Source organism: Haemaphysalis longicornis, unplaced genomic scaffold, assembly GCF_048455015.1.
Source record: "Haemaphysalis longicornis isolate Haplotype H1 unplaced genomic scaffold, Haemaphysalis longicornis Haplotype H1 scaffold_2, whole genome shotgun sequence".
NCBI lineage: Eukaryota > Metazoa > Arthropoda > Arachnida > Ixodida > Ixodidae > Haemaphysalis > Haemaphysalis longicornis.
The window spans coordinates 255,451,141-255,471,710 of NW_027526295.1; the positions used below are offsets into that span (position 1 = coordinate 255,451,141).

General features: G+C 45.7%; 1 protein-coding gene across 2 annotated transcripts in view; it reads right to left on the reverse strand.

Annotated features, from left to right (window-relative positions):
• The window catches only part of Elk (Eag-like K[+] channel), a 394,257-nt gene that overhangs the window by 64,986 nt on the left and 308,701 nt on the right, over positions 1 to 20,570 (reverse strand). For both annotated transcript variants that reach the window (XM_077700237.1, XM_077700238.1), the window contains 2 exons: positions 3,508 to 3,741; positions 1,262 to 1,408 (listed from right to left, as the gene is read on the reverse strand). In XM_077700237.1, the coding sequence (XP_077556363.1) occupies positions 1,262 to 1,408; positions 3,508 to 3,741 (381 nt within the window). The remainder of the gene's footprint in view (positions 1 to 1,261; positions 1,409 to 3,507; positions 3,742 to 20,570) is intronic.

Here is a 20,570-nt window from a genome sequence, read left to right on the forward strand (position 1 = left end):
TGCGCGCACACAATGGAAAAAACCTTCTGCATATCTTCGCTGATACCGGGGATAGGAAAGTAACTATATACAGCACTCTCCTCTTATTTTATTTTCCTGTCCGGAGGCCCCAAAAATACAATAAAAAAGAAGCCAAAGTGCTCTGTTCTCTGCGACAATAACCTTTTCCCCTTCTCTCGAAAACGCTTAAGTTCTGGTAATGGTTTCTTGTTTTCCTGCTTTTACGGGGATATTCGAATTTCTGTCAAAACATGTAATCTCCACTACCAGACTAGAAGCCTAACCATCAAGTTCATGTGCATTAAACTCTGCCTAATTTATGTAACTCCCTCATTTTTCTGGAAGGCTGTTCCTCAGACCAAGGAATGACCTACGTAATTTCCTTACATGAGAATATGTACAGAAAACTGGGCTTTTACTGAACACGCCAGCTTATTGAACAAAAAAAAACGGCCAAGTTCCCGCTCCATCAAGGTATGACGGGTGAAAAAGAAAACAGCCATTATTTCGATTTTTAGGGTCTGCGAAAGCAAAATATTACTCAACATAATTGTAACAACCACAGCGGAACTGTTATTACTGTAGTACCTATTTCTTCAAAAACGTGGTAAAAGTAGAACGTTGGTTCCATCGCCTACTTTACCTGCGCGGCCACTCAGTCGCGGTACATGGGTTACTTGGCAACTGACTTCCATGCACAGCGGGGCGAGCGAACGACAATCGTACATCTCTGTTGCGGGCCGCGACACCACGCCACCTGCCATCCAATTGAGCCTGCACATGCTAGTGACCTTAGTGGCGACGTTTCACGGCGTATAAAACGGTGGGCACGCTGACAGTGCTTACAGCACGCGCAATGACTGACAGCCAAAAACACTGCATGCGCAGGAAAGGGAATTCGAATTTCGCGCCATATAAAAGACCGTTACGAATCGCATCAAGCGACCCAGAGTTAGGCCAGCTTCAGGCTGTTGTCGCAACTGTCGTAATATCTTTAAATAATGACGTCATTTGACGGATCAGCCAACCGCACTGCATGAAACGCAGTTTTTTATGTCCATAGCGCATGATATAGCAGTTACGTCGGTAGTTTGAACCCAGCCTTACACCTGAAAGACGGCCGGAAGGGCGGAAGTATCCTATCGCATATTTTAGACAGGTTTTTATGTCCCCAACGTGCGTGATAGAAGTAAAGCAAAGTGCAAAAATATGAAAAAAAAGTAACGTAATTGGCCTTGTACGGGAGAGGGCAAACACGTACCGAGTTCGGCGGTCTCGTCCGCGTCGTCCGTTTCGATCTCGGCCATCTTGGACTTGGTGATGTCCTTGTGCGAGGCCAGGAAGAGGACAACCTCGTGCTTCTCGTTCTTGATGGGCACGATGTCGAGCAGGCACCAGAACGGACTGCCTGCAGAGCGCCAAGCGCAGCGAGCGGACGGGGAGTTTCGAAAATGAGAACGGTAACGGACACCATCGAAGAAAGCGTTCCTGTCAGACTAACTTTGGAAAGGGAACTCAGTAACTACTGCGGGATACATCCAACAGAAGCTGCTAACAAGGTAGCACGAGCATGCAATATGTCAAGGATCAGAAATGCTGAATATCTGTCTGCATATCAATATGGTGGGATAAAATGGGAAAATTCGGAAGCAAAGAGCGGAATAGGGCATCGCAAGACAGTGGTGGTGGAGGAGAGGCCGTCGTCCTGCAGCGGGCACATGCACGCTGATGATGATGATTGCGATGATAATGATGATAATGATGAATACTGAAGTTTCTGAAAATATTGTTTCTAGAAAGAAGGATGTGGTCGTGGGGGATAATGATTCACGTCTGGTGTGTAAAGCGATATCTTTCAAGTGATACCTGCATCGCTTATCGCACGATATGACGCCACTAGCGGGGATAATAGGTATGAAAAGGTCACCAGTTGTGATCAGCTGTCCAGTTTTTCGGCTCATCCAATGATCAGTTATTGTTTAGTCCCGCCTACTGAAAACGTGGCTGGAAGTGTTTCTCAAAACAGGTGATAGTAAAGGAACTGTTTTCCCTTTGCTTTCCATGTTAATGAAGGCATTATTTTCGTAATAATTGATTTCCTGCTTGCCACTAAAGCATGAAGAGCCTGCGTAGTACCGGCAACGCTACAATTCAACGCATCTCTACAAAACATTTGACCTTGTATCGCGTGTACAGATTTTTTTGTTTCCCAAGTTAACAAAAAGAGAAGAAAGGAACCCTTCATGAATAAATCCGGTATAGAGCCGGGCGTGCCCTTTTAATTGGAATCTGCACATATGAGCATCACTCTGCAAACACAAACTACAACCAGACAGCTCCCCGCAATGCGGTCATGGTAAACTCAAGTTTTACCACTCCTTCTGGAAGTGCCAATATCATGCCGATATAATTCAACCCACGCCAAGCTCCTCCCCCTCTCGGGCCGTCCAGCCCAGCGATGAACCGGGAGCTCAGCGGTGACTGATCGACCGGGCCAGTCAGATATCGGCAGCCAACGGGACCTGGGACTGCGGGCTTCGGGAAGGGAGTGTGGCTACACCTGAAAGACGGGACTTGCAATCTCTTTTTACAGCGAAGCTGTATGCGCCTCGGATTGCATGATTTTCAGTGCTGTGCGTCCCGCAAGAACTATACGCAACTCGTGCTAGTCTTGCCCCATGCGCTCGGTGTTTTGCCCAGAAAATTTATTGGCTTAACTGAACGACGTCGCTGTTCGCATTGCTGCTGATTTTCCTTCTGTCGCTCCTCATTGGCACATTCCTCTGCACTACACTTTCTTGGGCAATATGGATACAATAGAGAATATCATATTCATTTACATACAGAAAGGGCCATGAAAGCACATATGCCAAGAAATAAAAGAACAATGTGTGATAATTTCACACATCGGTGTGGGATGGTTTTACACAGCTTTGATGCCTATGCATCTTCCTAGAGGGGAATGACTGCACAATTTCTCAGGTTAATAAAGTTTTCACTACTGCTCATTGCTTATGTTAGCCTCGAACATCCGCTTGTATACAAGTGATACTCTGGCTCAACATATCTTTCTTGTTGTGACGCACTTGGAATAATAAAATGCGTTATTTAAGAGACAACATTATGCATACACGTTCAGACGACCAGGAGCATGCCGTTAAAGTTATCACAAAGAATTATTTATGTTGTGGTTACTGTATTACTGAACAAGTTTCTTTTCCATCATGCGCCGCGAATTAGGCATGTTCACGCAGACGCTTGCCTGTTAAGAAATAGTAAGCCCATTCGCGAGACCTGAATAGCAACTAGGTCGTACCTTCCAAAGTTGTTATTATTTGCACGTCGATACTATTTTGCTGGGTGTTAAGTTGCGACCTCAACAGGTACGGCCGACCATCGCCATTTCGTTGTGCATGTTGCGGGGAACGACTCGAACGGAAACCACACAACCGCGCTTAGGCAAATGCCGCGCTTTCCCCAGTAATTTGTCGTCGCAGGGCCACGCACCATTCTTCTTGTAGAAGATGAGCTCCAGCTTGAGCTCGGTCTTGTTCTCGAGCGCGTCGTCGATCTCCCGGATGGCCTCCTCCTTGGTCTCGGGCCCGTAGAGGAAGGCGCAGGCGCAGCCCTTCTGCATGATCTGCGCCCGCGGGTAGCCCGTCAGCTCGCAGAAACCGTCTGAGCAGTACACGATGGGGAACAGCGCCGGCACCTGTGCATTGCCCAGCACGAAGTTGCTGTCTGCAAAGGGACGACAGAGGAGGAGGGGGAGGAGGAGAGAGAGAAAGAAAAGGTGATGAGGATGCTTGTTGGAGCATCCATCAGCGTTCAGTTTCTAACCCTGGGTATACGTCATTCCAAACATCTCAAACTGTACCATTACGAAGAAAATGCAAGCACTTGCCGCGTACAGGCTTCGACAGTCTTATCACCATACGCCTTATGATGAGGTGTTTATGGGTGAGGGTTACCTGCTAAAATTAAGCTAGACAGGATAGTAGCAGATCAAAGCAAGTTTTCCGCGCGCCGTATAAGTTATAACAAAACGGTGAGGACGGCTGAATTCTGAATGCGCTGATTACCGATGATTTGAAACGCCGAAAAATCAAGGTTTCCGGAAATTACAATATGATTCCCATTTCCTTGCAGCAGGTGGTCAAATGGCTACATCATTGTTATCTGCAAGATTTACCCGTCATTTCCAATCGGCCCTTAACATCACGTTGGTCAGTCTTCGTGCGATATTTCAACGATGGGAGTGAACATGAAAAGGTATTGTAATTTGATACACATGCGCAAGTTTACAGGCTCCATTTTGCTCTCTTTATTGGCCAAAAGCCACCATTTTGTTTGGGTCGTGGCTATATGCTGATATAAAAGTGGGAGTGCGGAGTGGCCAGTACCGCTAAAGGTAGAACAATGCACAACTGTATTGCAAATGTGGGGCTCAAATAAACCAAGCATGAAAACGACTGTAACTTCGATCTATTTGAAGGACTGAGCTATCATAATTAACTCCATATTTCCTTCGCGAGAAATGACATTCCCGAACAGAGAAGTTGCGTTTTATGGTGAATAGTAGGTGTCTCGAACTGGCATCAGTGAGCGCAGGCACAAAAATTAGTCCCGCAAGGGCAAGGACAGCGAAGAAGGTTTAAACAAAGGGAAGGAGTAGCACAATGTCGGCTAACGCTGTAAATTTGAAAGAAACAAGTCCTTCCCCACAGCCTGTAAATATGCTGGGTTATTTCTGAATGGAATTTGGCGTCCGTATTTGAGAAACATATCAATACCGATCTTCAGGGTAACTAAAATTTACACGCCCATTCTGAAATATAAAATATTTGTTCCTAGGTGATGCTTCAACACATAGGGATGGCATTAAGTGGGCTTCAAAAAAAAACAAATCAAAATAAATTAACGAAGACACCCATGAGCGTGTTTGAGACCCTTGGTGTATAGTTAATCAGCCCTCTACACGTCAAAAACCTTCGCAGATGCGACAAGCACTAAACGGCTATTATTAAATGTGCGCGACCAAAGGTCGTTCCAATGGCGGCTGGGGTGTGGTGAAAGTATAAGGCAAAAATCGCGCCGCTGACCGCCTGTATACTGTTGCTAAAGAAAGGCGTGCTTGGATACCCTAACGAAGTATACGGTTCCGGGCTCAAACAGCAGCGCATTGTTCACACACCGGCAGATTGTTTAATACGTGCTCCCGTCTGATGACTGTTTTGTGAAGATTATGCATGTGACAGGCGTGACGTGGCAGTGATATTTAGAAACAACGCGCAGAGACTCTCTGCTAATGGAGTCAGTTGCACTGAATAAGTCCCAATCTGCACACGCAAGACGGGATGGGCAACACACTCGGTCCCCTTGCATAATACAGACAAGGTTGCGACTGTCTGGGCTCCAAGAAACGGATTTCTCAATAAAGACGCACAAGTGATTAATGCGCTTGCATCGACTATTGAGCAGTTTTTGCCGCTGTTAACGCTATTTTAGCAGCAGCGATGATAACGATCTCGCAGCCTTTTATACTCCACGCAATCCTCCATTATGCCTCACAACTGTCTACAATATCAACATGCATTTGTACATTAAGTCAGTCATTTGGCAACCCTAGTCAGCAGCGTTGCGCTTTGAACCTTGGCTTTCCTAATTTGCTGTTCTTTATATACAGGGTGTCCCAGCTATCATGCACCAAGATTTAAAAAAAGAGTAAAGGCATAACTCGAAAGAAACCAGGTGCATAATGTTTGCAGTACTGTGAAGAAGCGGACAGTATTTTTTTCTTTAATGAGACTTAATTAACTAATTGTAAATAATTATCTAACTCGAGAACTACTGTCCTAATCACTAAAGTGTCATTGAGGCACTTGTAGGTAACCACGAGGGGCATCTAATCGCGGTATTTTCAGCAATGAACTAATTGCGTACACATTTATTCTGACTGATAAAGGAAACCCGCAAAATATGAAAAATACCACGTGACGGCGCCTCCGCGTGCACCGTAAAGCAACGCCCTCATACAGGCTGCCTCTGAGTTAGCCAGAATGAAATAGACAAAAGAAAGAAAGAAGAAATCGCGACCGAGTTTGTTCCTTATCTGCACACGCGTCCCGCGAACCTGGCTGCTGCTGCTCCTTCCATGCATGCTATTATCAAGGTGATGCGCTGTCTCTTCGGGCGGGTAACACGCGAAGCAGTTGCTTTCAATCAGCTTTGTTTGGGGACGCTGCTTTACAATGCGCGCGTAAGCGTCGTCACGTGGTATTTTTCATATTTCGCGGGTTTCCTTTATCAGTCAGAATAAATGAGTACGCAATTAGTTCGTCGCTGAAAATAGCGCAGTTAGATGCCCCTCGTAATTACCTACAAGTGCCTCATTGACACTTTAGTGATTAGGACAGTATTTCTCGAGTTAGATAATTAATCACAATTATTTAATTAAGTCTCATTAACGAAAAAAATACCCTCCGCTTCTTCACAGTACTGCAAACATTATGCACTAGGTTTTCTTCGGGTTACGCAATTTCTCTTTTTTTAAATCTTGGTGCATGATAGCTGGGACACCCTGTATATTCCAGTTGTGTGACAACTTAATTCTCTAAGATTCTATACAGAAAAACAGCATTGTACACAATATTGTAAACCAAAATCGTCCGTGCAAACAGGCGCTTTTTGTGCAGGCGCGCGCATAAAGCAGTACACAAAAAAAACTTTTTTTGGTTTTCACAGAACTGAAGAAGTGCAACCCTGCCTTAACACTGAAAAGAACAGTAAGTGCGCAAGCATTGCGTGGGACACAAGACCAGTTCATAGACTCCAGACAAACGGTTCACAAAAAAAAACTGGGCTGAAAAGAAAGCCAGGGCGGCTGTAAAAACTTGGCCCGTACTGCCTTCTCTGATTGCGTAAAATGTTTACGACGTATTCTTTCCAGACCTTACCTAACCATTTCCAGTCATTACCGAACCGCTTTCTAACCCCATTCTATCTTCATACAAAAGCGGGGAGTAGTGTTCTCATGTCCCAGGCAACGACGCTAACTAAAGCCAAAGAAACGAAACTATCTGCGCACAAGACAAGGTCGACGACATTATGCAATACCTGAGCTTGACTTATGCTGAATTTAACGGCCTCTATCATGAAACCCAGCCTTTGTTCTCTCACTTTTAAGACGCGGTTTAAAACTGGTGTAGTCAGACAACAAACTATAGCGAAGTAATGAGGGGTGTCTTGTTACTGTCAACTTCACGACCTGTAATAAGGCCCCGTACCCTGGTTTCGCTAATCTACCAGTGGCCCCACCATTCTTTTCTTAATTTTTGATGAGCGTAGACTGTGGTAATCTGCATCCAGGGGTGACTCAAAGCCGGATCTTCTTTCGTGCAGGTGAGGCATGTTGGGAAAGTGGGAAAAATGTAAGCTTTGCATGACGAATTATTTCACGACATTTACTCTATTCTGGCCGAATCAGTATTTCCGTCTCCTCTCACCGCGCTTTCAAAATAATCGAAATTCATCGGTGCACATGCGTTCTTTAAATGCAAAATCAGTATGGCTTCCCCTAGCGGCACTTATCAGTCTTCTTTACTGCTGCATCGTGTGTGCGTCCCTTTCTTCGCTTCCTTTCTTCGTCGTCATTGGTTACGAGAACGAATACCGTTGGGAACTCCTTACTGATACGCTACGAATCTGTATTATGCTAGCTTCATAGAAACAGCGTGATACACAAGCAACGCAACGGTAACATGTTGCCAAGGGAAGGCATAAATATTTCGCATTCAAAGCGCGCAAGCAGATTTAAGAGCGCAAAGAAGTAAGAGCTATAAAAAGGAGCCTCTTTCTTTTATAGCAACATAAGCTTCTTCTCCAACTAAAACAAACGTTAGGTGAATGAGCATTCATAGATGTTGCCTTTTCGATGCTCAAACTTTCGGTTAACCTAACGACGATAATTCAGGTACTTTTCTATGACGCCGTCCAATAGACTTCATTGTATTTCCGCAGGTAGTTCTGACTACAAAAATAGTATTGCTCCTTAAAAATAACACGTGAGTCTCTTTAAGGCGATTGGAAGGAGGGTGAACAAGCGCGGAAACACCGCGTACCCGGTAAATGTGAACAAACTCTTTTCTTTTTCTCTGCTGCTGGACTGCCAGCTCGAAGACCAGGAGGCCCTGATCTCTCGGGCGAGGATGGCAGCCGCGGCACGCGGCCTACCGGAATAGGATGGCCGCCCACAGCTCCTAACACTTTTTTCCCCTACCCCGTCCCTGCTTTTCAATAAACGTTCTCTCTCTCTCTCTCTCTCTCTCTCTCTCTCTCTCTCTCTCTCTCTCTCTCTCTCTCTCTCTCTCTCTCTCTCTCTCTCTCTCTCTCTCTCTCTCTCTCTCTCTCTCTCTCTCTCTCTCGCTCTCTCTCTCTCTCTCTCTCTCTGCTGGACTAATGAATGACTTTAACGATTTCAACTTTCCACATGTGTACTATTGTCGAACTCGAAATTTGATTTTAATATGTTGCTGCTAAAAAAACTAAACGCTATTATTGACCAATTATAGAATCAAAGCCCGTTCTATTTATTTGGGTTAAAATTTTTGATCGGCTTCCAGTCTTACAAATCACGCAAGAGTGATTGCAGCCAATTAAAAAAAAGGCATTGTAAGCAAGCAAGCCACAGCATCAAACCTCAGGAAAAGTGGGAACCGCTGAACTAGAAGGAAAATGAAACACGTATTAATACACGCGTCTTTCCCCCCTGGGCCATGGCATTCCACCCTTACGCTTAAGCTCATTTGTTTCCGTTAGTAGCACAAAAAAGTTTTCAACCGATGTCTCCTCACATGGTGATATACTTATTTGGTTGAAAGCGTCTCTGAGTACGTCACGCCTCCAGGCCGAAAATGTTTACGCACAGATGTTGCTAGCTCTTCAGAGAAGGGATGTGTATGTCTCGCTGTGCAAAGGTTGCCAGAATTTTTTCTGTGTTTCTATACAAATATAAACACGATAGTGTCACAAGACTGAAGGCGACATCCTTCCAGGCATTTCATGCTTTGTGAGCACACCCCCAAGGTTTTGCATGCGTAACGTTCCAAAACTCGTATTGCACCGATTCCTTGTAGTTGCAAAGAAACCGCACCATCGTCTTTTGGCGCAGATTTTCTTCCATGATATAGTGGCGCCCAGCCGCGCAAAACGTGCTTCCCTGACGAAAAGAAACTGTTGAGGCAGCCTGTACACCCTGTATTTTCCATCGTGCCCACAACCCTCAAGTTCCAGTGCGGACCGCCATTTTGAGCGTCCGCAGAACCACGATAATTAAGGAAGTGCTGTGCAGTAAAGTCCCCTTTACAGGCAAGCAAAGCTTTTCCATGACCGTACAAACAGGTTTTCCCTTCCTTTCTGCGCTTCTCAACGCAAAACTCTTTTGTCACCGAAACTTAGCATTCACTCTAAAAAATCGCCGCAAGTGAGTTTCACCACGACGCCGCAAAAAAACGAATCAGCGAGGCCAAATACGTGAATTCCGCGAACGAGGACCGCCAGCAGGATACCAGAGTAAAAAAAAATTAGCAGTGCCTTAGCTCGGCTATTCCAGGATATACGTAGCGTGAGCTAAGGTTCAGCTGGTTATTCTTAGCTTTTCTGATTGTCTAGGATTAGCTTGCTTATCATGCTTACTGTTGCTTTAATGACACACGCACGGTATACGCATTATGCGACACATGTATATTTATTTCTGAAGTAATTGCCAGGCAAGTACTTCGGGATAAGATGAGTTAAGCTTCTCCGCTCTTCTGCGCCGCTGAGCAGCAATTTCGTTCTCCTTCTCCATGGCTATACGCCTCGAGCTTCGCGATCGCTGCGCCGCCTGCCGCCGCTTCTCCGCGGCGTTGACGGGATTTGCGCTGCGTGGCTGATAGAGGCTCGTTCAGTGTGTGGGCTCTGTTTCGCTTCTTTTCGCCGTTCCGCGCCCTAAAACAAACTTGTTATGGTGACGTCTATGGGCAAAGAGTACGTTAGGTCACTTAAAAAGCAGCTGCGTCTTCGTAGAGTACGCGATCGCCTCCAAGAGCTACCCGGGGACGCGGTTCTGCGCGCTTCGTCGCCGCTTTTCCGTGCGTCGGCGGCGGCAGCAACATATCACCCATGTCACCTCCAAAACAGCAGGCACAAATGAATTCTACTGTCGCTTCGTTTAGACCTGATGCTGGCACAATGAGAGGTTGGCTTCATTTTGCAGCGTGGACAACGAATGCGGCTTCGTTTAGAATATATACGTCGCAGAAAAATATTTTTCGGGGATATGATTAACCATTCTTGGACAAAGACTTATGCCTTTTATAAGAATATAAACCATGCGAAAATGTTAAGTATATTCCAAGCCTGTGCGTCGTTAAATATGTGCCCACACATGCAATATAGCAAGAACCAAGGCAAGTTAATGAAACCACGGAAAAATAAATGCTGTGCAAGTGCGGAATTAAGAAGCATAATAGCTCTAACGGAAATAAAAAAAAAGAAACAGTGCAGCTTCTGACATGCTAAATACGTTCGTCGAAACTTAAGCCAGGTAGGGTTCACTAGACCAACAAATACGTGAAATGCACTGCTATTTCGCGAGACATCGAAGGGGGGGGGGGGGGGGGAGGGGACGCTGTGTACAAATGCGGAGCGGAATCCAGCAATGAACGTTTTATTAATCCCACACACAAATCTCGCGTTCACTTTCCTTTCGTTTTTCTACTTCAACGAAGAGCTGATCGTACGGCGCACGCATTTTTGGAAGTATACAGGGTAGGCTGTTCAACAAGCGATGAAAGGTGTCGTTGGAAGAGTGTGATATGTGATAAAGACCTCTGATTTCAGTTTCTGCTTCATTCTGCAGGCTTCTTGTGCCATATGACGATATTTTAAAGAAGAATTTAGCCACGGACATGGATTATATTCTAAGCCCGTCTCCGCGCTGCTCGCAGAGGATATATGTAGCAGATAAATGTTTGCGGGCGCTCACGACAAGGCGACTCTGTCGTGTGCTGATCCTCGAGTATAATTATGCATAGTCCATTGTACTTTTGTTGAATATTCCCGAAATTAACACAGACTGGCTTGTAAATAGTGGTGATCAATATCTGAGGTATATTATCGGCAAACGTAACGTAACTGGCGTGCTGTCAGGTATGAGTGCTCCGCTGATTATGTAAGCGCACAAAACCGATTTAAATCGTAGTGTATAGCCGTAGCATGAACACCTGAGGAACCGGTGGTTACGGAGACACGGTTAGTAAATTCAGGTCAGTGTAACTCAATCGGCTCCATCATACGCCGGTTCCGCGACGCTGGCCTGTGACACACACCTGGCGCTTATACAGACCGAATATACCACACTTAGATCGCGTCAGAAACATTTACACTGTGGTAAACATACCCCATTTGCGAACAGAGTGACTGCTCCACATAAACATGGATTTCAAACGCCCGCAAACGGTAAATCTCAGTCGTGAAGGGGCCGCAAAAGCAGCGGCGGCACTGGGAAGCGGGGCGCGGACTCCCGCGGCTGCTTTCAAAACGGGCCGCTAGGGGGATTTCAGTGGCGCCCCTACAGGCCGCGCTCGAGGCGTATACAACACTGGCAAACGCCCGCTATATGTTTACCCCCACTGATACCTCTGCGCATGCTCACAAAATGAGAGGCGCTATCAAGCTGCTCCGGTGTAGCGTCACTTGGCTACTGAGCGACGGAGGCGCACAGCTGGGCACGCGCCGGCACCAGTGCGTCTGCCACGGCTATGAGGTCACTCCTCTGGAATGCGCCGACCGGCGAGGCGTGCGCGGCGGCGGTGGCTCCGGCGCGCCAGCTGCAGGCCGCGTGACGTCACTGCTCCTCGCGCATGCGTAGCACGGCTGTCTAGGAACCACGCGAAACTGCTCAACCTCGGACAGTGTAGCTCGCGCTACAAAATAGAATCTGCGCTCGGGCAACAGCGCAAGGTGTGCATGTGCGCTGCTGTCCCAGTGCAGATTCTACCTTTTTTACTCTAACCACATGCTTGGCTTCGTCATTCGCCAAATTGAAGCATTTTACTTGGTCACGCTGATTAGTCATTCTGGAGCGTTGTAACGAAGCCCGATTTCAGCGATTTCTTAGAGTGTTCATATCGGTGTACGCATCGGACTAGTAGCTTTTGGAATCGTCCCGAGGAGGTCCGTACGCGTATTACACAATTACAGCGCCCTAAGAACTGACTTCCAGTTTTGTACTGGGAAACAGAATCTGAGTACACTTCTTAGCGTGCGAGCTTTGCGGTCGAATTCTTTAAGCGGTCGAGTTTAGTGTTTCCTGGGTCTCAGTGCACTGCGCTGCGAATGTTTATCGCCGAACTAAGTTAGCGTTCGGAGTATTTTTTTTTTTAACTTTTGTGCTGAGGTCGTGTTTGTCGAATGGGAAGGGTAGCTTCCACAAGCTCCTATCCACGAGAAGAAAAAATGAATCAGTAAGAGTGATTCAAGGCACAAAACGAAAGACAAGAGGGCAAACAGGGCTTCGTTGCGTTGATTGAACTCGACAGCGCAGCCTCAGTCGGGCAGGATATATTTCCCCAGTAAGGCGAGCGTACAGTTGTACGTTCAGATTAGGCGCGTTGCATGGCAGTGCCGCAACAAAGGTTGTGGGTGCATCTCAGAACGTCGGAGGAAACGAAAAAAAAAACAAATGGGGGAGAAAGCAGAGCGAACAATGAGGCATTGATAAAAGAAGGGCAGCAGAAAAAAATCGTCTGAACATGAAACCCTGCGATACAAAAGAACACCCGTAGAGGACATTCCGAAGGATAGCGGCGAGACACGTACGTGGGTAGCTCGGTTGAGCACTGAATGCGAGAGGAAACCGAAACCTCGCCGCGTCCCGATTCTCCTTTTTTTTTCTTCTTTTTGTCTCTGCCTCAGACGCAAAAGGAGAATAAAAGGGCCCACCACAGCAGGAGGCGGCAGATGAAAAGAAGCCGACACCCGATAAGAAGAGGGTGTGACAACCCGTCCCGAAGCATCGAGCAAAAGGCGCATGTGGTTGTGTTCCCGAGAAAATGAAATTAATCGAAGTGTCGCGTCGGGAATAGTAAGTCAGTAGAAACGAAGAAAAAAACAGGAAGGATGTAGAATCTTTGGCTCAATAAAGGGCAAGCCGGAAAAGCACGGTAAAGAACGCCGCGCAGCAAGAGCCAGAAATCAGGTCAGCCCCACGAAATTATGGAGAGCCCAAAGTCACGCGGAGGCAGAATTGAGATGAGCACAAGCAATCACGAGAACTGCGCGTGTACACGAAAGAAAATAGAATTAACTTTCCGCCCGAATTGGAGGAATCCGAAGAAATTGAAAGTGCGACCTCACTGGAGTGCGTGGAAAGCCGCCAAGAGCGGGCGGTCAACGGTCAAGCGTCATAATGAGATATGCCAACTGGAATAATTTTCTCTTATGGGATTTACGTCCCGAAACAAATTTCCGGCTGACACGGAGAAAAGAGTAACACGTCGGTTTGAATGAAAGGTCACTCGGCTCAAGCCCACGCAGTGACAGTGGTTACATCGCTCTTAGGAGCAATCAAAAATTCATCTGGGAGCAAAGAACGCAGGGCACCTGAATGAACCGGAGGGAATTCAAGCGATGCAGTGCCGAGAGAGAGGTGCTGATCGCGATGAGGCCACCCACACGCGCTGCGCGGAGGGATCGTGTCTCGCTGTGGTGCGTTCAAACATGATGCGGTATGGTTTCATATAGTATGAGTGGCGGGGGTGCCCACGTCGCTACGTGGGCGGCCCGCAGACGTCATGCGTCTATATGGATTAGACTCCGTCGTACGAGCTCTTCAATTAGTAACGCCGCCAACAAAATGTTACAGGAGATGGTTAAAAAAGAAGTAACGTTTCCCTATACGGTAAAGCCTGTATTCTGTGACAAAAACATTATCCTCGTGGTCTTGCGTATCACAGAAGTAAGGGCTTTCAAATGATGTGAAAAAATATGCCTCCGCTTCCCAAAGTGGGTGTAATAGGCCTAACCTTATTCCAAATGAATAATTAAGACAGAACTAAGGTCAAATATGTTTTGATTGAAAAAGTATAACGAGAAGTGCGTTTATACTTCTCTCCGCTCTCCCACCCTTTTCCCCCCTCACCCCGGTTGACCTTTTCATTTCCCTTATTCAAGACAATCGTCATTACAAGTTTGTCTTGGGCGACGTGGCTATACGCAGAATTAACGCCTTGTTGACACCTCTTACCTTGTTGACACCTTTTTACTGTATGAGTGTTTAGGCGAGGCCTTCAAATCTGGGAGTGTTTATGAATATGGGTGTGTTTTTTGGAATATTTATTCGTGCGCTCTCTGAGTGACTTATTCTCCCAATGCAGACTCGGAAATGATGTCAATCTCAGCGATGGGCAGATATGTTCCTGCGGGCTGCTGATAAATCTAATATTTTCGGCGGGCTTTTGACGTGTCTTCTCGTTGTATTTTGAACCACTTTATTCTAGGTTTCAAGATTTTCACAAGTCTTTTTTTTTTTTTGCTTCTAAATACTTCCTTTTAAACTCTAATAAGCCGCCTTCATATTTATTTTATATCGTTTAATTGTTTCCAGCGTAACCTAAAAACTGATTAAATCGTTTCCTACATTTTCATATCCATAAACTGCGCCAGTGGTTATTTTAAAATTATTGAACTAGATTGCAAATCGACGTTGCTCTCACGCAGTTTGTGTTGCACCGCTGTCGCTACCAATAGCGGTGAAACTTGTATTTCCTCTCATTGTTTCAGGCTCCGGGTAGCGGGGTCAATTGACAGCGACTTCCCAGGATATTGACTCCAGCTCTTAGTACTACATTAACATGACTGCAAGAATCGGGATGCCACCCCCAATATTACGCGCATAACTGGTTTCAACTGCATCAGGCCAATGTCGCCACGAAGCAGGTGCTGTTGCTCGTTTGTTTCTGTTTTCTTTCCAGTGCTTGGCCATGTACAGGTAGCTTACTTCCAAGAAGAGTGCCTCCATGTTTTTACTGGCTGCAGGCAGCGCTCCGGTATTTGGTTTGATCGGGTAACAGTGTAACGCGCTTGCCCCCAACCTAAGATTTTTATTTACAACGTCTCCAAAATGATTGCGTTACTCCAAAAACGGCGAGTTCCTGCACGAATACGCGCTGACCAAACGCTGCACAATTCGTTACGCCGATTCTAGACTGTGCGAATCATTCTGTCTTTCGATAGCGTATTTCAGAGCACAAGATCGCCCAAATTGGCTTTATGAAGCACAGAAACCTTGTGTCGTACGTGACTTTGTGGCAATATGTTGTTTAAAGCCTAAATATGGCAGTATTTTTGGCAGTATTGGCAGTCAACTTTTCAGCAGTAAACACCACTGGCTACCAACGTGCTACAACTTCACGTTTGATTGGTACAATTGATTTATTTGCGGTGGCTCAAAACACCACGGAACCTTGAACACCTGCCCTACACGTATGCATTCGCGGGTACATTTAGGTTTTACAACTACAATTTTGGAAATGTTACACGTCTCCCTCTTAAAACTTTCCGTGTGGTACACGCCTTTGTTCAACTATTTTTGCCTCCAAAGTAGTTGTACGCAAAAAGACAAGAGCAAATAATACGGACCTGACTGTATGACCAAACTAAATCCTTTCCCATTCGGTACACTCACTTTTCAGAAGAAAAACGCAGCCTTTGGATGCTTTAAACGTTATTTTATCTAAAATTTCAGCATAGATGATGTATAAACTCGTTTCTAATTGATTGATTGATCGATTGATTATAGGGTTTAACACGCCGACGCAACGCAGGCGATGAGGCGCGCCGTAGTGGAGGTCTTCGGATTAATTTTGACCACCTGGGGATATTTAACGTGCGCCGAAATATCGTACACACGGGCGTTCTTGCTTTTCACCTCTATCAGGAAAGCGGGCGCCACGGCCGGGAATCGAACCCGCGTCCTCGTGCTCAGCGGCACAACGCCTTAGCCACTGAGCCACCGCGGCGGGTCAAACTCGTTTCTTGAGTAACTCCCACATGGTATCGGTGCAATTTCAACTTCGTCCTGTTGTGTATTTTATCGAGCGGTCAGTACTACTGGCAGGACAAGTCAAATACTAGAAGTGTTTTGGGGCCGTGATGAATGCTTGTTGCATAGCCAACCTTTAGTATTTTCTTCATTTAGAGGGGGGAAGAGAGAGGCAAAATAAGAGGAAATTAAAGAATAGACGAACAAAGCAATAAAACGAAAATAAAGCTAAGAAAGGCTTGTCTAGGGGCTAGTTGGTACAATCTTGAATTCGAAATTGACGGTGCGCTGCATACTTAGACCATTCACAGGGATAGTGGAACAGACAAATCATCCGTCTGTTCCCAAACTTTCCACCGATTTATAAGTTGCAAGTTTTCACACCAACGAATGATTTTTCTGTTCCACTGCCCCTGTCACTTGTCTAAGCATGCAGCGGCCGCTCAATTTTAAATGAAGAAACCAAACATTAAAAAAAAAACAATAAGCAAACGGGGAAAGGCGGAACAGAAAGAAAACACAACGGAAAGAAAAAAAGTCAACAGGAAAGAAAAGAAGAAGGTAACTTAAAAGACACCACACATTTTCCCACGGAACATCAACGTGCTTTGGAAGCGTTGTTGCCGAAAGTACACACACGAAAATCCCTTACGAGTGCACTGCCGTATTTACCTCAGCCACCTTCTTAGCTATCACGCAAAGGACAGAGCGCCTGCGAGCCGCATTCATAAATTATGCAGCCAGAATTTTATTTGGCTTGATGGGCCCGCAATACAAAACAGCCCACGCCGCTTTATTTTGGGGCTACACCACACAAATCTAAGGGGATTTAACGCGATACCCGGCTTTGCGACTGAAACGTAATTTCCTTTGTGCGGGTAGTAAAGCCTAAGCATCACGTTTTTCGGCAGCCTCAACTCATAAAAACGCGCGTCGGCGTCAACACGGAAGCAGACGAATTACCGTTCGTTACTTTAGGAAAGCGTGTGAGCAGAGGTATACAGCTGACAAAAGTTACACGGAGAAGGTAAAAAGTGCGCATACTTTGCTGAGGGAATTACGAGATATAAACAAGGACAGCTGCAAGGACAAGAGGTTGTGTATGTATGCCGTTTCGTTTGCAGTCAGAAGACAATTAATGCAAAGTGCTGGCAAATACCTGTAAGTACACGTAATAAGCCGCAATAAATATATGTACGATTGGGTCTGACCGCAAGACTTCAATGCGGTACTAAGGACAGAATAACTTCTTTGTTGCGGGTATTGAGAGAGTCGAGGACTCGCGAAGGCGAGCCGTTTATTCTGAGAGCCGAGTACCCAGGAAGCCAGGAAGCCAGGAAGCGATGATGATGATATAGGAAGCCAAAAAGATGATGACGAGGCAATGATAATAGCGTGATCTGTCAGGGCAGGGCGATTGTCTCAGAACTGGTAGGCACTGCTGGCGCTCACAGTATGTAGGCGTAGTCATTTAAAAATATCCATACATACATACATACATACATACATACATACATACATACATACATACATACATACATACATACATACATACATACATACATACATACATACATACATACATACATACATACATACATACATACATACATAGAAACACAGGTTCATGCGAGAGACCGGTGTTCGGATGAACTTTTTATTCGTGATGCTCGGGCAGAGAACGAGCGAGCACACACCATGATGATGAGTATTTAGAGATGAGGACCGGGTGCTGGGGCATGTATGTATGTATGTATGTATGTATGTATGTATGTATGTATGTATGTATGTATGTATGTATGTATGTATGTATGTATGTATGCAATTATGTGTATGTATGTATGTATGTATGTATGTATGTATGTATGTATGTATGTATGTATGTATGTATGTATGTATGTATGTATGTATGTAATTGATTGATTGTAGGGTTTAACGCGCCGACGCATATCAGGCGTGAGGCGCGCCGTAGTGGAGGTTCCGGATTAATTTTGACCATGATGAGGCGGGCCGTCGTGGAGGGCTCCGGATGATGGTCAAAATTAATCTAAAGGCCGTATCAACTGGCTTTGCAGACCCGCATGCCTGAAAGTGTTTGTTAGCGCCCGTCCATGAGAGTGGGTAGCAGAAATTGCATGCAAAAGGAATAGAGTTTTGGTTGCATTAGTAAGAGGCTGGAGGTTTTTCAGCAAGGCAAATAAGTTAGAGGTTTCCTGTGAAAAGACGTAAATGCCTACAGCGCCAGAAAAGAAGGAAATAAAGGTGTATTCCCGGCGTCCCCCCTCCCCCGCGTACGTCTCGTTAGCAACACAAATCGGTATAAAGCCCACACAATAACGGAACAAATAGGGTGTGATCTACGGGCACTTTTGCCAGATACCGCTGTTTTGGCGCACCGCACCTTTATGCACACCCTACCAGTAATAAATAACAAAACAGTCCGGCTGCCGCATTCAGTGAGAAGTGAGAGTTCAGGCAATAGAACAACCGTAAAGGAACGGTTAAGAAAGCGCATGAACACTGAGTAGACACTTTATCTGGTTATAGTTTAAAGTGTCCAGTATATTTTTTAGTATGTGCCAGTTTACGAAGTTTTGCTCAATAAAATTTGAGTGCATTCAAGGTTGTATCTGTCATAGTGCAACCCCCTTGCGCTGTTCAGGAGTGTCGACTGTGAAGGTTTACTCGAAAGTCCGCAGAGCAGCACCATCGAACATTACGTAAATTAAATCCGAACGAAAAATGGTCAACGTTAGCAATAAAAAGCAGTGCCTAAATCCTAAAGATAAGGGTCGTTTAAAAATAAACTAATCCGCAAATGACGCCATTTTTAGTTTTAACGAACATAGAAGTTGTAGTCGCAAGCAGGGTATACCTTTCTGCTTTCTTTCATTTCAAACGTTCTGCTGCATTTCGACTAAAACACATAACTCAGAAGTGCCGGTGATGAATCCTTCTAATTGTGACGTCACTGTTGACGTCATGTGTCTTGCTCAAGGCTTTTTGTTGCATGCCTGAGCCAAATTTAGATCCTCCACACTCTTACAGTCACTTCACGGTTGACTGACATTGAAAGAAGAGCCTGTCGATCACTCCCGTTACCGGATACGATGGTGATTACTTGCGGAAACTTGCAGAAACTCTGCTGCCACTTTAAACCATCGAGGGGCGATGTTTGTATAAGCACTGTTGCCTTTTTTGTATCCTTAAACGTATGTATTTTGAAGAAAAGGGACACTCGTATCCTGCGCTTCTCACTTTCCTTAGCGGTAAAATAAGCCTCTGCATTTTTTTTTATCAATTCCCTCCCCTTTGACTCCTCAGACCTACTCAGCTTGTCTGGAAAAGGCTCTCTAAGCTTGCATCCGATAGCCGCGGATCTGCCGCGGTCAGCCGAAAGCGAAGGCCGGCGCCGGCAGCCGCCACCGCACTATCCCTTGCGGCCGCAGTCGATCACGATTTTTCGCATCCTTGGATTCGTGGCTGCTCCGTTTCCGCTGACGCTTTCCATTCGGATTTCTAAGCCCCCAACGTGATATGTGATGGTGACGGACGCCGGAAGAGCTGGGAAAGCCACACGTGGTGGCGGCTGACAATGTTTGCTATCCTACCGTCTCTCGGATTCTTGTCCTTGTATTATCAAGCAAACAGAGCGACACAAAGCTTTCCCTTTCCACTCATTCATAACAATTGGTCGCCTGGGAGGGAGGCGTACATTCCAAAAAATTGTTTCAGTGACCATTAGGCCGAGAGACGGGCTTTCGATCGTCCGCCTCTACGCTAATCTGAACTCTGATAATCTCATAGATGAAACTTTAATTTCGTCAAAAAGGGGTAAGGGATATTGGGCTATTGGTCACGGTGGTTGGCGACAAAGCCATGTCTTTCAGAGACCCTTAGTGCACTTTTCACAGCTTCAAGTTGGTCGGGGCTGAGCGCGGTGGTTTGCCAATGTTCTGGATTAGACAATGGCAGTCCGCCGGGAAGTGGGTACTCGGGCAGCCATTCAATGTATAAGCAAAGTCTGCTGTTCCAGCTTTACATAAGGAACATTCGGGTCAGAAAGTTCCTGAATAAATCAATGTGAAACCCAGCTTCTCTGTTTTACTAATGACCTAGTTCTTGCTATCGACGCTTCTCTTGTTGGCTGTATTTTTCTTGACTTTGGCCCCGCATACCGTAAATTACTTTTGTTCAAATAAAGCAAACTTTCACGTTAATACCAACATTATAAGATGAATTGAATGATTTTCGGCAGACTGCTTCAATTTGTAACTGCTAATGAATGCAACTCCCCTTCCCTTCCTGTAACTTCTGGCGCCTCGCAAGATTATGTTCTTAGTCCATCCGTTACTCTTCCTAATTTACATTATAATTGCCTACCGTAAAGTTCCGAAAGAACACGCCCACCCGAAGTACAGAAATATTGAGTGAAAAATACGGGATGGGCGAGTGAGTGAGTGAACAACTTTTACTGAGCTTGAAA